A 15,460-nucleotide genomic window follows, 5' to 3' on the forward strand; every position below is an offset into this window, starting at 1 on the left:
ACAATGACTGGTGTATTTTATACTCTATATAAGCAATTCTCATATTGCGTCACAATATAACGACAACATCAGAAGTCTCCAAATTATTACATCGTTTCGCTTTATACTTTTTATGTTTTTTAATCGTCAAAACGTACCTATAATGGATATTTTAGAGCGTGTTAAATGTTCAGTATAACTGTTTTCTCTCGGACATCATAACTATAACGAAAATTTGCGAATCTGAAACAATGTTTTTTTATGTTGTCAATTTACTAAAACGTGAAAAGGTCCCTTTATTTGCTACGCTTTCTTTCTTTATAAAAGTTACACATGCACCATGGAAGAAATGCACGCCTTTGTAATTGTATGAGCAAATACATTTTAAAGCCAAATACCCATAGATAATAGTTCAAGCTGTAACTTTGCTTAATACTTTTTAATACAATAATTAACATGTCTCTCCATGTTGAGAGTTTTACATTAAATTTAAAAATGAAAATTCCCTTCGTAATGTGTATACTTTGCATTCCATTTAATTTATATATACTAGTATAACATAAAAATATGAAACAATTGTGTACTGTAATTCTCTAGAAAAAGTAACTCAATAATTTCTTTTCTGTATGACGCCGAATTAACTTCTAACATCAGTTCATAACATCAGACACCGACGATTGGTCTTACTATCAATTATATCAGTAACAAAATTTTCAGATTGGTTGAAAGGCGGCTGGATAAGGAGAATGACTTATTGAACTTTCGGTAAAGTGATTCCTACACAATGAGGTTTTGTTGTGTCCCCTGTGCTATGACTTCATTTTAGAAGAGCAAAATATGGACTTGATCCTGAGTCTCGAGTCCTTTATTAGGTCATCACTAGGATACCCGTTTTCACTTGGCTTTTTAAATTCTAAATGAGCGCATATATATAAAAATGTTAATGCGTCCCATTCACCTCAAATTCATTGTTGTGGTGGTTCATTGTCTAGAGATCCGTTAAAAAAAATGCATAACGTTCCTCAGTATCCAAATACTTCCGTTGGAGAAAACCGATAGAATGCGTTAGATTTACTTTGTACGATCCAAATCTATAGATCATAGAGTAGAGTTTAAAAATAATATAAATTGTCAATCACTAAACAATTGTACATGACAGTGGATGATCGAATACTGCTTGCTGATTCCATATTTAATGACATTCGGCAAATCGAATGTCATATCTGCCAATTTAATACAACTTTGACATCGAATCGAAATAATGATATAAACAGTTGCAGTTTGCCGTGCGTTTTTACTTTGTTCTTTGACCCCCCCCCCCCCCCCCTCTCCCCCTCTATACAGTTTAACAAATTCCACCCAAGCAAAACGTTCTTATGCGGTTGAGCAAAAGACCATCTGCACTTTAGAAAAAGATGCCAAACTCACGCCTTCCTGCAGTTGGAACAAACGCCCCAAGAGTTATTTTCGCACACTCAGATTACAAGTATCTTATATGGGCAGATTTAGACGGGGCGGTAACGGTGCACGCCCCCTTCCTATGCATCCCCCCTGACTAAAAACAAATGCTAATAATAATTAAATACATTTAATAAGGTTCGACTAATATTCAATCACGCTTATATATTTTAATCGACCCTGAACATTTATGATAGATTGTGTATTGACGTTCTTTTAACCGCAAACGTATACGAACTCTTGTATGATACATGTTAACCAACTAAAATCCAGATCCATCCATTTCCTTTCATGTTAGTAATCAAATATTAAAAGTTCTAGATGTGTCACTTTTGTAATATTGTATATTTTCTTACTATTGTCAAGCAGTAAACATATACACACATACATTCAAGTATCTAATTTGCGACCTCATTGGTGTGTAATTTATTAAATCAACAAGCACCTGATGTACCGTTCCGCGATGTTACGTCGTTTGTTGGACATATATACAACATAACTGTCTTACGGCTTATTATTTCGCTCTAATATTTTTTGGACATACAGAACATGCCTGTCTTACGGGGAATTATTGCGTTATAATATGACGCCTCCGCCTTCATTTGTATCGTATTCCCATATGCCATTTCCTTACGGCTAATTTCTCGCAGTAAGAGTACGCTAAACATTTTATAATAAATAAATAACGCGCACGTTTGTCTCTTGTCGGGCGTTAAAGAAACATATGTTCACATATTTTTTTTTATTTTTGAACAAAACAATCTTAATGAATTTACTTACAAAACGTTAATTTGTTCAATAATGTTGTTATTATATAATAACAAGAACACGTATATATTGCCAATGTGCCTTGTGTGGGGTTCGAACCCGGGACCTTTTGAAGCAATATCTAACAGGCAACCACTATACCACAAAGGCTTTTGACATTTTTTGGTTGAATAAAGATTATCTCGTTAAGACACGTTTTTTTTGGCAGAACAATCAATCCACAATCGTACAAACGCTTAATATTTTTCTCCTATTTATGTTAGTCAAGATTGTTATTTTGATTGTTTGAATACCTTGCATACATTCTTCTTTGAATCGATATTTTTTTTAATTGCCAAACAATCAAAAATAAAAGCAAAACAAACAGAAAAGGAGCTTCATGTAATTGCATACTGCTTTAAGCCGTAATACATTAAGCATGGGGTATATCGATTGACTCTTGTTTATCTGTCAATTGAATTAACAATTTTAATATGGTATTCTATGTTTTGGACGGGAACTTAAAATACAAAGCATTTAAGGAATAAACTCGAAGTTAACCATGTGCTGGACAAAGTTATAATATTCACCCTCTCCGAACTTTAATAAGAAACTCGCTTAAACGGTTCAAGTCTAAGTCGAGTTAGCAGCATTTTAAATAGATTTCCGCGTTCCCTTTTAGCACATATGTTATACCAAGGATATGAATCGTTAATAAAAGTATTCCAAGTAAGTCAGAACTTTCTGCATTGCTCTTGATCGCGTGAAGCTCGACTGATCAACATAAATTATACATGGATCTCTGTACCCTTTGACATATTTTGAAATAGAACAATTGCATTGCTGCACAGCGCATTATATTTTATGTTGCATATATCATTTTTAAATTTTAATCCATCGTACACCACAATTCAGTAACATCAGCCGCCAGGGCCTTATGACACGTGCATAACTCCTCTTGGGTAAACGCTAAAGATCAATCATAAAACCAACGTTGTGCGCCCAGACATTTCCTGACGGAATCCGTTGTTTACTGGAACTGAAAACAAAGCAAAAACATCTTCTGTGATTACATTAGCTTGATAACTATCAGTGTTTAAATACGTTCGTCGTAAACAGTGACGGGGTAAATATGTAAGCGACGAGTGCAATGTAATTACGCTAAGTATAACCTTTTTTAAAAAAAAAATACCACCTAGCATTCAGGACTTGCTTTGACATATTGCTTCACGATCAAAACAAAATACGAATACTGATGTGTTTGGAACAATGCACTTTATCGTGTGTGTTTTTATAACAGAATGCACTGCAATCAGTAAAATAAATCATCAATTCGCGCAAATATCTGGCAATGTTCCAAGGCAACAGATCTTGACTTTTGTGCACAACTCTTACAAACTTTTTTTCCACACCACGATTCACTTGATGTGTCGTTTATTTCATTGTAAACCCAACTTCACGGTCGTATGACACATGCTTAACTCCTCATGGGTCAACGCTGCGGGTTAAACAATTCTATTGGTTATACAATAAATTCTTGACTCCAGACCTTTGGAAGGAAAACACTTTGATTCCATTTCCATCGCTGCATTGTTTTTAATTTGTCCCGCATTTGCCCCACAAGTACTGAAACGATGTTGTTATCGAGAGCTTAAGAAATAAATTTCGCATTTGCAAATTGCGCATCTATTTATTTCTATGTGAACTCCGTAGTTTACTGCAACTTGAAACAAAACACAAACATAGTAGTAAGCAGTTGACGTCATAGCACAGCGTGTCTCATTGTACCAGATTGATCAGTGTTTGATTAACTTTGAATTAACAACTGTGTCGGGGCACATATGTGCGGCACTAGTGCAATATGATTAAATGACGTAAAACATATTTTGCAGGAATACCACCAAGTATTTAACTCAATGTACCCACCTAGAATATTCAACTCAATGTTCGGCGTATAAATACTGCATGGCTTCTCCATCAACCATTGGTATAAATACTCTCGTATTTGGGCAATTCACTTGATCATTAATTATGTGATTATCGTTCATAACACTATGGGCTCTTACATTCTGAAGTTACCGAATGAAAAATATGTCAAACATTATTTAAATAAAAAAATATATCACAACTTATTTCGCTTTAAAAATAATCATTTGATTGATTAAGTTAAACAATGCAAGAGCGGTATTCTCTCGGAAAAACAACTGCAGCTGCCATAGGACTCAAGGAAATAAATTAGCCGGATTACATTCATTCGCACGTTTTTATCTGTACCATTGAAGTTAATAGCGCTCTAAGACGCAAAAGAACCTGGCCTTGACATCCTCATTCTGAGTTTTCTTTAACCGCCAGGAAGCAAACAATATAAATTGTTTTCTAATTTTGTCATAGAAAAACATAGCACAATATTATCTTGATTGGTAATGTTTGGGCTAAAATCAATCTGGTTCATTCAACTGCGCTGAATTAATTCTCCATCGCTTACAACAGTTATCATTATCATCTTCCTTTTTCTTCATACCATCATGATCATTATCCTCAATATCACCACCAGCATCCCCATCATCAACAATAGAATAGGGATATTTTGTAAATAACAAATGCTGATAAAATACAATATACCTCGTTTTTTTTTTTCTTTACTTGCAGATCATCCTACTTGTTTTGTCCGTCAACGAGGTCGCACTTCAACCAGGTACGTAATGTTCTGTTTTTCTGATTGTATAATATTTTGTCTTAGAAATGCTTAAATACGCCATCGGAAAAGGTATTTATATACATAGCCGATAACAGCTCAGTAGAACTAATGAACATAAAGATAGCAAACAATTTGCATTTTATCTGAAACAAAAAGCTATCGCATACGCTTATGGTGCTAAATCAATAACTTTCGAGTGATTTATTTGCCAATATACAGATTATATTTCACACAAAATGTAATTAAGTAGTTGGTTGCAAAGTTTAACAAATTATTTAAAAACATATATATCAAGAATGCCATTTTTCCAAATATACGCCCGTAAAAAAGGTAAAGATTGATACAAGTATTAATTGTTTTTATTTGTTTTGCTTTTGACCTTAAATTGTGACCTTGACATTCTACATAGTGATTTAACTAAAATGTGTACCACTCTGTAGGCTGGCGACTACCGTAAAATTACTTCAAAATCAATAAATAGCTCAAGACTACATTTTAACATTTTTACCTTGATCTGACGTTCACCATTGACATAGTTAGCTTGTTCTTGTGTCTGACATTCCATCTCTTGCTGTTGATATTTTTTTAATCCATTCATACTGCAACAATACTTGTGCCGAACAATGTGTCAAGTACTAATTTCCTAAATTTGACCTTTGACCATGAAGTGACCTTAACTTTCCCCTATGCATCTTTTTTTCGTTTTCTATACTACCTCTAATCATGCAATAAACTTTTTAAATACCTTTAAATACTACATCAGTTTACCCTTCGACCTTGAATTTCGACCTTTAACCATGGAACATGCTACTTGTGCTCGACACTACGTCTCATCAATCTTGAAACTTATGTCAAGTTATTTGAAAATCCACAAATGCTGGATAAAGAAATGCTCAGCACAAAGTGTGCACTACAAATTGCCTAAACTTTACTTTTGACCTTGAATTGTCACCTTGACCTTAAAACTAGACACCTGATTCTTGCACATGATACTCCGTCGCATTATGATCATCAATTTTTGAGATTAATGTGAAAATGCACCCATTCTGTGAAAATTACCTAAATTTTACAATTAACCTAGACTTTATGACCTTGTCATTAAAACTTGGAAACAGGTTGTTGCGCGAAATTCCGCATTATTACGCTAACCACTGATGCCATGCTATTCTTAAATACATCCATGCCGATCTAAGTAATTAACCAATCAAATATATCCCGTCCCCACTCGCCCAGCCGCCCTTTTTGGCGTACCCATAATACGGCCGTGTTTTACGGGCAATTATAAACTGATTACTAAACACAAACACAACAGTTATCAAATTAGACAGATCAAGGAGCTTTAACTACCTCAGTTTTTTTATAAGATGAAGGCTAATTCTGAAAGTACGCATGTTTTTATCTTATGTTTGTAAATTATTTGAACATTTATACATCTATATGCACTTAAAAGATGTTGCATTACCGTGAATGTATACTTATAATGAAGTGTAAATTGCGTTCATCGAAGTTAAAATAGCATCGGCCTTCTTTGCACATCAGTTCTCCTAATGGTCCCCGTTGTCTCTCAGGAAATAATTAGATTTTCTCTATAATTTGTTTGATACAGTTTATAATATTTTATGATAATCACCCAGGGCCATGCGACAATCAGGCGTTTGACATCGTGTTCGCCGTGGACAGCTCCAGTAGTATCTGGAAGCCAGACTTCGAACGCCAGCTCACGTTCGTCCGGGACGTGGCGCACCAGTTCGACGTTGGTCTCGAGCCGTCACAGACGCGGGTGGGAGTCGTCACCTTTGCGGACGATTACTACCTGCAGTTTCATCTGTGGCAGAATAACAGGATGGATCTGCTTGACCAAGCTCTCAGCCGCATCCGGCACAGGGCTGGCCGGAAGACCAACACGGCCGCCGCGCTCAAGTACATCGCCAAATACATGTTCCTGCACCGATACGGGAGTCGCTCGCACGCGACCCACGTTGCGATTGTCATAACAGACGGTCAATCTACGGACCGGAAGCACACGGTTGAAGCGGCCAAGTTGCTGAAGGACGCCGGGATCTACGTATTTGCCATTGGGGTGGGGAAGTACGTGGCGCATCGGGAGCTGGAAGAACTTGCGTCACTTCCGTCTGAGGAGTTCGTGTACGAAGTGCATGACTTTCAATCACTGGATAAGATGAAGTTCACCATTGCCAACAGAACTTGCACAGGTAATCCACGTGAAATGCTAACAACACTTCTTTAGCCCGTGCAATCAACTGTGTAACCGCGGATTTTAAACATATAAACATTTTCATAAAAAACGCACTGTAACTACATTCGATAAAAATCTTCATATGTATTCGTTAGGTTTCAAAATGAATCGATAAGTATTATCATGTTATTTCTGTTTTCTGAAAATGCAAGGGTGTAATATTTTAGGAATATTCGAACACGCATCAACGACGCCCCGAAGGCCTTCAATAAATACGACACCGAGCGAAGAAGCAACGCTGATGCCGACGACGACGAAAGGCCCGAGTCCGACCCCGGCAGACAGGCTTCCATCGCCAAACAATCACCAATCCCAGAAGCCGTATACCCAGACGGAGGTTACGTTTTCGAAGCCTTGGCCCCCGGAGTTCCAGGCTGATATCGATCCGAGTCTCAACGTAACCAGTAAGAAAACGGACATTTGGTGATTTCTTTGTAAAACAAACCGAACCGAGTTGTCTTTCTTGACGTACCCTTCCAACTGTGTTACGAATTAAACGATTTAAAACCATATAATCATTATTAAGTTTTTTCTCATAAAGCATTAGTATATTATACGTTTATAATTAATTATTTATTTTATTTTTAAACAAACATCTACCTTTTAAGCTTTAAAACAGTATTCAAAAAGTGAACTCCCGGTATACCTTTTTCTTCCAGACTGCGGTGGAAAGCCAGCGGATATCTACTTCGCCCTGGATGCTTCAAGCAGCATTTGGCCGGAAGACTTCAAGAAACAGCTAGCGTTTATCCGAGACCTGATAAGCCTCTTCGACATAACGCCTACGAAAACGCGCGTCGGCCTCGTTACCTTCAGCGACACAGTGAAACCGATATTCGACTTTAATACGCCGCAAACCAAAGATCACCTCATAGACCAAATGGCCAACATCTCCTTCATGAGCGGACGAACGAAGACAGCCGACGCAATCCGATTCATTCACGAGCAGGGGTTCTCACGAGATGTCGCACGGCGCGAGGTGGCGCATATTGTACTGATTTTTACGGACGGTCTCTCTAAGACGCCTCACGAGACGGCGCGCGAGGCGGAGCTTGCCAAGAGGGATGGGATATACCTCTTCTCCATCGGTATCGGCAGCAGCGTCGAACGAACCGAATTGCAGGTATGATGAGACTACAAACTAATGATGTTTTGTCTCAAAAGCGTTAAAGTTTAAAATAGCGCATATTCGTTGATCATTTATCTTTGCAACTTGACTTGTAAGACATAAGTGGTGACCAACAATATTTTATTGCAAATGTGTTGAATAAACATAATTCAGCTATTCTGTTAAAGGACTGTAAAATACTATTAAGCACCTAGACGCTTCTTCCGATGATAAACTGAACAATGCACATGTATTGTTGAGGCATAGCTTAGATTAACTAAAGAAAATAAATATATTATTTTATTCATTAAGATTCTGGTCGTGCAAAAGTTTACTTTATTCCTTACGTTCAGGACATTGCGAGTGATCCGGATGACGACTTTGTGTTCCACGTCAGCAACTTCAGCGTCCTCAACACGATTAAAAACATCCTTGCAATCAAGACATGCTCTGTCCAAAGTAAAGACTACGTTGCAGATGCCGCCGAGAAAAGTAAGAACTCGTAATGGTAGCACACTGGCATTTTTCTCACATAGTAATCTATGGTGATGCTTTTCGGTGAACAAAAATACTTTATAGGATTAATAATGCTCGTAACTTTCACCGTCTCAAAATTTATTGTGGTATAAATATATCGTTAGGCATATTATTCCAAAGTTTTTAAATACACATTGTAAACCTTCGTAAGATCAAATTCTTTCACAAGGAGGAGATTGTTAAATGGCATTATTCTTTGTCAGTAATGTAAATACATACGTACTTTATTTTTTTGTTCCAGAATGCACTGTTGGTATGGACACAGACCTCATGTTCGTGTACGATTCGGCGCAGCTAGGCATTCCACGGGCGCGCAAAATCACCAAATTCGTGTACGACGTCACATCGGCGCTTGACATGGAATCTGGCCATCTGAAAGTGGGACGCTTGCTGGAGAATTGTTTGTCTGGAGCGGACACTTATCTGACCCACCAGAAGCAAGCGCTGGATTTCGACGACGTGTATTTTCCGGATCTGCGGCGCATGATTAAACGTGTGGCCAGTGTGGGCTTCGCGGAGCCGTACGGTGCACGGCGGAACGCCAAGAAAATCGCCGTCTTGTTTATCGACGACGCCACTGAGAATCTGAAGCAGGCTCAGGAAGAGATCGCGCGGCTCCGCGAGACTCACACCCTCGTGGTTACCATTGGAGACACGGACTTATCCTCGGCCGCGGCGCTCGCATCTAGTCCGGCTAATGACTACATAGTGCATATCCCGGCGTATTCATACCTGCATACGGCGAAGTATACGCTGCTGCAGAAACTTTGCAAGATATTTTCTCAGCCCGTTTGAATGTCTCACTTTTCAAAAAGTGTTACGAGATTATTATGATCATACTACAGAGTACTTATTTATATGTTTGAAGCATTAGAAACATAAAGGGCCACATACCATTTTTGTTGTATAAATAATTGTTAATCGCTATACATGAGTAGAAATAACAACGCCCAGAAACAGCGCGCGTTGCATACCGCGTTTGGTTGATTCGGATTGCTAACGGCTGAAATACACAACGTAACGTATTAATATGCAGCTGTGCCCGTGGGTTTGTGCGAGTCATTAACGTATCACTTACTTTTATGGATGCGAATTATCAGTCGTCAGCCGTTGGTGATATATCAGATTGAGCAAATTCTCGGGCCTGTTGATGGGAGATAAGAAGTTCAGTGTGAAAGTATTCGCTTTAACCGAGTTGTCTCGCTTAGTTCACCGACGGGTGGCGTTGCGTATATTCGTTTGTATTTTGTATGTACGTTCTTTCATTCATATGAATTTTTTAAACCTAAAGCAAATGGCATTGAAAATATAACTAAACAACTATAGTTACCTACGAACCGCGACGAAAACTCATTTGAAACGGAACATATCATCATGTATCCCACGTACATGAGTTTAGTATTGTCCGTTTGTATAGACTCACACAATAAGAGATTAAAACATTGTGTTTTTTTAACATGAAATGTTTGTTATTATGTTTGTTATATTACGAGTAGAAATAAATGTATTAACTTTGAAAGACTTTCTGTATTTATAGCACTATATTCGTTGACATATAGCTTAAATACATTTGAAATTGACGTAATGATATTTTTTTTAATGCGGGGAATCGATTATTTAAATATATTTTTAGCTAGATTCGTCAAACACCATGAGTAATATGTCTGTTATATACTGCATACATTTGCCATGGTGATAAAAGAAAATAAAATAAAAAAATATATAAAAAAGTATTATTAGAAATGTCATGAACACATGTTTCTGTGAAAATCACGTATTGTTGGAATGATGCAATATAATATAATGATGAACCCGCGCTGATTGCGAAAAACAATTATGACCAAAATATGACCCGGTCGAGGATCGATATATCTGCTTCAAACAGGAGTGGTGTTTCTATAATAAAAACTCAAACTTTCAAATAAAAATCGGCGTCCGACTCTAAAAACTTTAACTCTATAAGACGTACAACGTGTCTCAACTGTCCATGATCTGTCATGCTTAAGGTAATATCAGGGTTAACTCTTTGTACAGTGCACCTCCTTCGCATGTCTAAATGTATTAAATTATGCATTGTTGTAAATTGATTTAATGCTATTGAATGTTATCGTGCCTCCTGCACATCGGAGCAATGAATTAAACATTGCAGCTTAAATTTCTTGAAACTATTCAACAGCTCAAACATATGAAACGGAGTCGGAACTAAGGCTCACGTATTTGGCATTCACGTGAGACCCTTGACCTTGAGTATTTGTGACTTACACACGCCTAAGCAAACAAAGCGAGCAAGAAACGAAGCCTATAATTCTTTAAGTATGACCTTGGCCTGAGGCTGGTGTGGCATTTAACTCCATTTTACCAAAAGGAATCAGTGCATATGACATTTAACAAGACAATAATGCCTCCGTTACATTGCCCCGAGAGCACAGCCGGGAGAGAATGCTTCTTCCTAGGGCTTTTGTGGTATTCTACAGATTCAATAAAGATCATTTATCCCCTCGTGCGATTCGCAACCCGTGTAGGCGATCCCTGAAAACCTTTTTTCGCAAAAAGACATCGCTCGATGTCTTAATAGTTCGAATCTTCACTTGGGATTGTCTCGCTCGTCTTCCACTTCAGCTTCTTGCGTTCATCTTGCGATTCACCTTCCGTCAATTCTAAATCCATAGGGACAGGGCTATATTTTGATAACTAAAACCATAGGAAGAAGACCAACTCGAGGGTAGACGGTATTTTCTGTTCTAGGCGAAGCCATGAGCAGAATTTACCTGTTTTTCATTTGACAAATGGATGATGGTTCAAGTATTCAAGAGAGGCATTGTGCATACCACCCCTGCCTTGGCCACAACGTTCACGTCCCGACCGACCGACCAGCAGAAGTACGTACATTCTCACTCATCCGCGATTAAAACAAATCAATGCAAAACGATGCTCGTGTTACATGTTGCTCTCTAATGGTACAGATAACAATACAAAATATATTTCCATCCGACTGGTCAAATGGCTCGGTTGAATCACACACACACTTGTTCTTGACATTGGTTCAAGGACCGTTTTACTACATATTTCGGAGTTCTTGGAATTATTTTTGAATTGCAACCATTATTTCTAACATTGTTTTACATATCTTGACATCGTGTTGTACAACGGAAACTTATGGAAGCGTCCTGGGCGCAAGTATAAATGTGAAAACAAATAACTAATACCCAATATGAAACAAATAACCTCGGAATAAAGACTTTTGGTCTCGAAATTACAACTTCAAATGGCGATAATTATAACGATATTTTGGTTTTGGTTTTATATTTTAGTATTTTGTAGTTACGATTTTATATCTCGTAATTTGTTTATGTGTGTGTATTGTTATAACGACTTTTATGCAGTATTTGCGAGTTTTATGTATAATTATTAATAAAATGTTTCAGCGGAAGGGACTTAATGTTTAATCACCGTCTCTCATGTCCGTCCGCCGTTTGTTATAATGTCCGTCCATCAGTTCGTATGTCCTTCTGGCTATCCGTCAGTCAGTCCGCTTGTATCTCTGTTTGGTCCGTCAGTGCGTCCCTCCGTCCGCAAAATTCGATACCGCAAGTTTTCAAAAGATACTGATGGTATTTGATTATACTTGGTTTACTTAACATGGCAGTGTGAGGACAATACACCACTCTTTTCGGATGTCACTAGTCATGATGTTCTTAAAAATAAAACATGACGTTAAATTGCAGTTATTCAAAAAAGTACAAAATATATGATCCTGAAACTTGGTATAAACGTTGAGCTATAATTATATTTGCCTTTTGTTTATTTGTCTATAATTCGCCATGTCCATCCGTCTGTTTTGTCAACCCTCAAATTAAAATAACTTTTATAATACTAAACATGTGATCACGAAATTTGGTGTCCATAATAAAAGTGATGAAGGAATAATGCAACATGACCCATAATTTATGCATGAGACAAATATCAGGCGGCATACAAATACACGTGATACTTCAAATTTTTGAAAACTATGCGAGACATAAATATAAGATTATAAACTGATTCAAACAGGTGAATGTTAAAAACAAACATTCATACTGCTGGAAAGATGAATGCTGGAATAAATTGCATACATACCGTGACATATCGGTCACCTGTATATGGATGCGTAGGCACACTTCTGCATCTCTTTATACTATGATATAGTCCGCGGAAGAATGAACTTATATCTAAACAAGCACGCTTTCTTGAATTGTTCTTTTAATCATAATGGCAACTTTAACGTTGTCTATACTGGGAACGTTGTTTGTATAACTCTACACAAAAATAAATGTGAGAGCTCTCGTTTCTACCTCCACCCCCGAATACCTATACATGCATCTGCGTTCCAGATGAATGTTTGTTCACTTATCGAATCCGGATGATAAATATTTAAAAGTTGATTTGCATAATGCATAGAATGAGTGCTTAAATATAATTACGTACAAACTCTATACAGTATGCACATGTTTAGTGGATGCGTCTCATGCACATGTTGATACAATAAACATAAGCACACATGTAAGTCCAGAAGAGACACCTGTGGGTACAATTGGGTATAATGCACACTCTTAAATACATGTAAAAGAGGGTTTTCACCGGTTGGCACTCATGTATTGCCAGCAATACTGTCAAAGTCTTTAAGTCGTAATTTCGAGAAAATATATCGTGTTTATGAGATTACAAATCGTTATAAAGAGAAAATGGCACGACATTCGGGATAAAACATTCGTAATTACAAGATATTACGTCATCATTAAGAATATGAAATCATAATAACAATAAAGTAAGTCGCAATAATGAGATTATTAGTTTATTTTTAGTGTATTTTGTATTGATGTGTTTATGCTTTAAATTTACACCTCGCCCATGCCGCTTCCATTGAAATGTCTTACAATGTACAATTTATGCTGCGCTTAACCAATATTAATATATATTTATATGTGTATGCATAGATCTTTGGCTAAACTAATGTATATATTGCGTTTAACTGCAAATTTTCTCTTTTATTTGTGTTCGGATGAGCAGAATATACAATTTTTTCCGATCAAAATGTTACAGCGCCGAAACTTAATCGATACTGGTATGTAACCTCAATACTAGTGTAATTTCTTGGTGGCAGTTTGTTTCCGTAGGGGCTTGAAGCACAATGTTCACAAAACAGATGCGGCTGCAAACAAAACAAAATATTGTGTGAAACTTACTGGTTTTGTAGCCAGAATGAGTGTTATATGGAATACATTTGGATTTAATTTGGTTTATTTTAAGTCGAAATGAAGTTTAAATACTTTGTCCTGTGTGCTATTGGGTTGACAACCTTAAGAGCGACGATTTCTGCAGGTAAGTCGAACTCAGCACTAATTTTAGAAAAGCAAGTGGGTGGGGTCCCAGTAATTGGACAATAATTCATAAACAAGAAAGTTTTTTTCCGTGTCTTGTAAGTTGTATACTTTATATTTAAGGCTTTTCATTTATGTCATTGTTTTTTATTTGTATTAAAACGATACTAACAAAACACATATTAAGAATATTTTTATAAACTATAATTGTTATAATAATAATCAATAATCATGCCATTATTATACAAAATATAATATGATATTGAACTTATATTTAATTTAAATACATAAATAGTACACAAGTAAAGTTTATAATGTTAATAAAAAAGTTTTATGTTTTTTTATTGTGTGATTCTTTATAATAATAAATAAAATTTATGTTTAATGTAAATACAATATAATTAAATCAATTTTCTGTAAGAACACATCTGTTTTCAAAGCTAACCCTGACATCACTGAAAAGTATGATATTACAAGCTAAGTTACAAAGGTATGGTAATTAATACATGTAAATACAGTATCTACTATATCATTTAAATATACTGTTTTTAATCAGTCACATAGGATGTTCATTTTATAATGCTATTCAGTACATGTACATAGCAAATATACCATATTTAATATTTTAACCCTTTACCACTTTTATACATATTTTGACATGCCTGTAGTCCCTTAGAAAGTTATATTTTATTAAAGACCTTTTTATTAGGTTCAAGGTTAAAAGGTTTCATTTCCAACCCTTATATACTGATCAGCAGCAAACAGCACAAAACCTGAACAGACTTTATGCTGTTTGCACATAGCCATTTTGACTTTGCCTCTGAGTGGGAAAGGGTTAATATAGGCACCAATTATTTGGACCCTATTTGCAATATTGGTATCCATGCCTGCATGTTATCTAAGTTTCAACAATAAAAAATGTATACTCAGCTGTAACTGCAAAATATAAACTTTATAAAACAGTCAACAAAAATCAACTCCCATTATACATGTATTTGCAAGTCAATAAGATAATCCGTCACAGAAAGAAATAACAATCATTCTGTTGCAAAACCTGTTAAATGAGATTCAGAAAGGTTGCACAGATAGTGTAACACATGCTATTTGGGTGAAAACCTCAGTTAATTGTCTAGTTAGAAGTTTCACTTAATGTAGGGAAAGTTTTTGGATTAATTCATTAATTGGATACACGATTATTTGTGGACTTCACAATTTTAAAGTTGATGAAGTCAACTGAGAAACTAACTGCATGTATGACAAACTTGTCGTTTATTGTCCATATTGAAAGAGAGAAAGTTAAAAGAATTTACATAGAGAAA

At 36.4% G+C, this 15,460-nt stretch overlaps 2 protein-coding genes across 11 annotated transcripts in view; both read left to right on the forward strand.

Moving 5' to 3' along the window:
* Window positions 1–10,303, forward strand: part of LOC127877444 (cartilage matrix protein-like) — an 82,078-nt gene extending 71,775 nt beyond the window's left edge. For all 10 annotated transcript variants that reach the window (XM_052423335.1, XM_052423340.1, XM_052423337.1 and 7 more), the window contains exons 2-7: window positions 4,834–4,879; window positions 6,517–7,095; window positions 7,307–7,543; window positions 7,799–8,262; window positions 8,601–8,739; window positions 9,026–10,303. In XM_052423335.1, coding sequence (XP_052279295.1) covers window positions 4,834–4,879; window positions 6,517–7,095; window positions 7,307–7,543; window positions 7,799–8,262; window positions 8,601–8,739; window positions 9,026–9,579 — 2,019 coding nt within the window. In that variant the 3' untranslated portion in view covers window positions 9,580–10,303. The remainder of the gene's footprint in view (window positions 1–4,833; window positions 4,880–6,516; window positions 7,096–7,306; window positions 7,544–7,798; window positions 8,263–8,600; window positions 8,740–9,025) is intronic.
* Window positions 10,304–13,948: 3,645 nt separating this feature from the next.
* LOC127878519 (chondroitin sulfate proteoglycan 4-like) overlaps window positions 13,949–15,460 on the forward strand; it is a 79,725-nt gene continuing 78,213 nt past the window's right edge. The window contains 1 exon segment of the mRNA XM_052425052.1: window positions 13,949–14,142. Coding sequence (XP_052281012.1) covers window positions 14,076–14,142 — 67 coding nt within the window. The 5' untranslated portion in view covers window positions 13,949–14,075.

Source organism: Dreissena polymorpha, chromosome 4 (genome assembly GCF_020536995.1).
Source record: "Dreissena polymorpha isolate Duluth1 chromosome 4, UMN_Dpol_1.0, whole genome shotgun sequence".
In the NCBI taxonomy this organism is placed as follows: Eukaryota; Metazoa; Mollusca; class Bivalvia; order Myida; family Dreissenidae; genus Dreissena; species Dreissena polymorpha.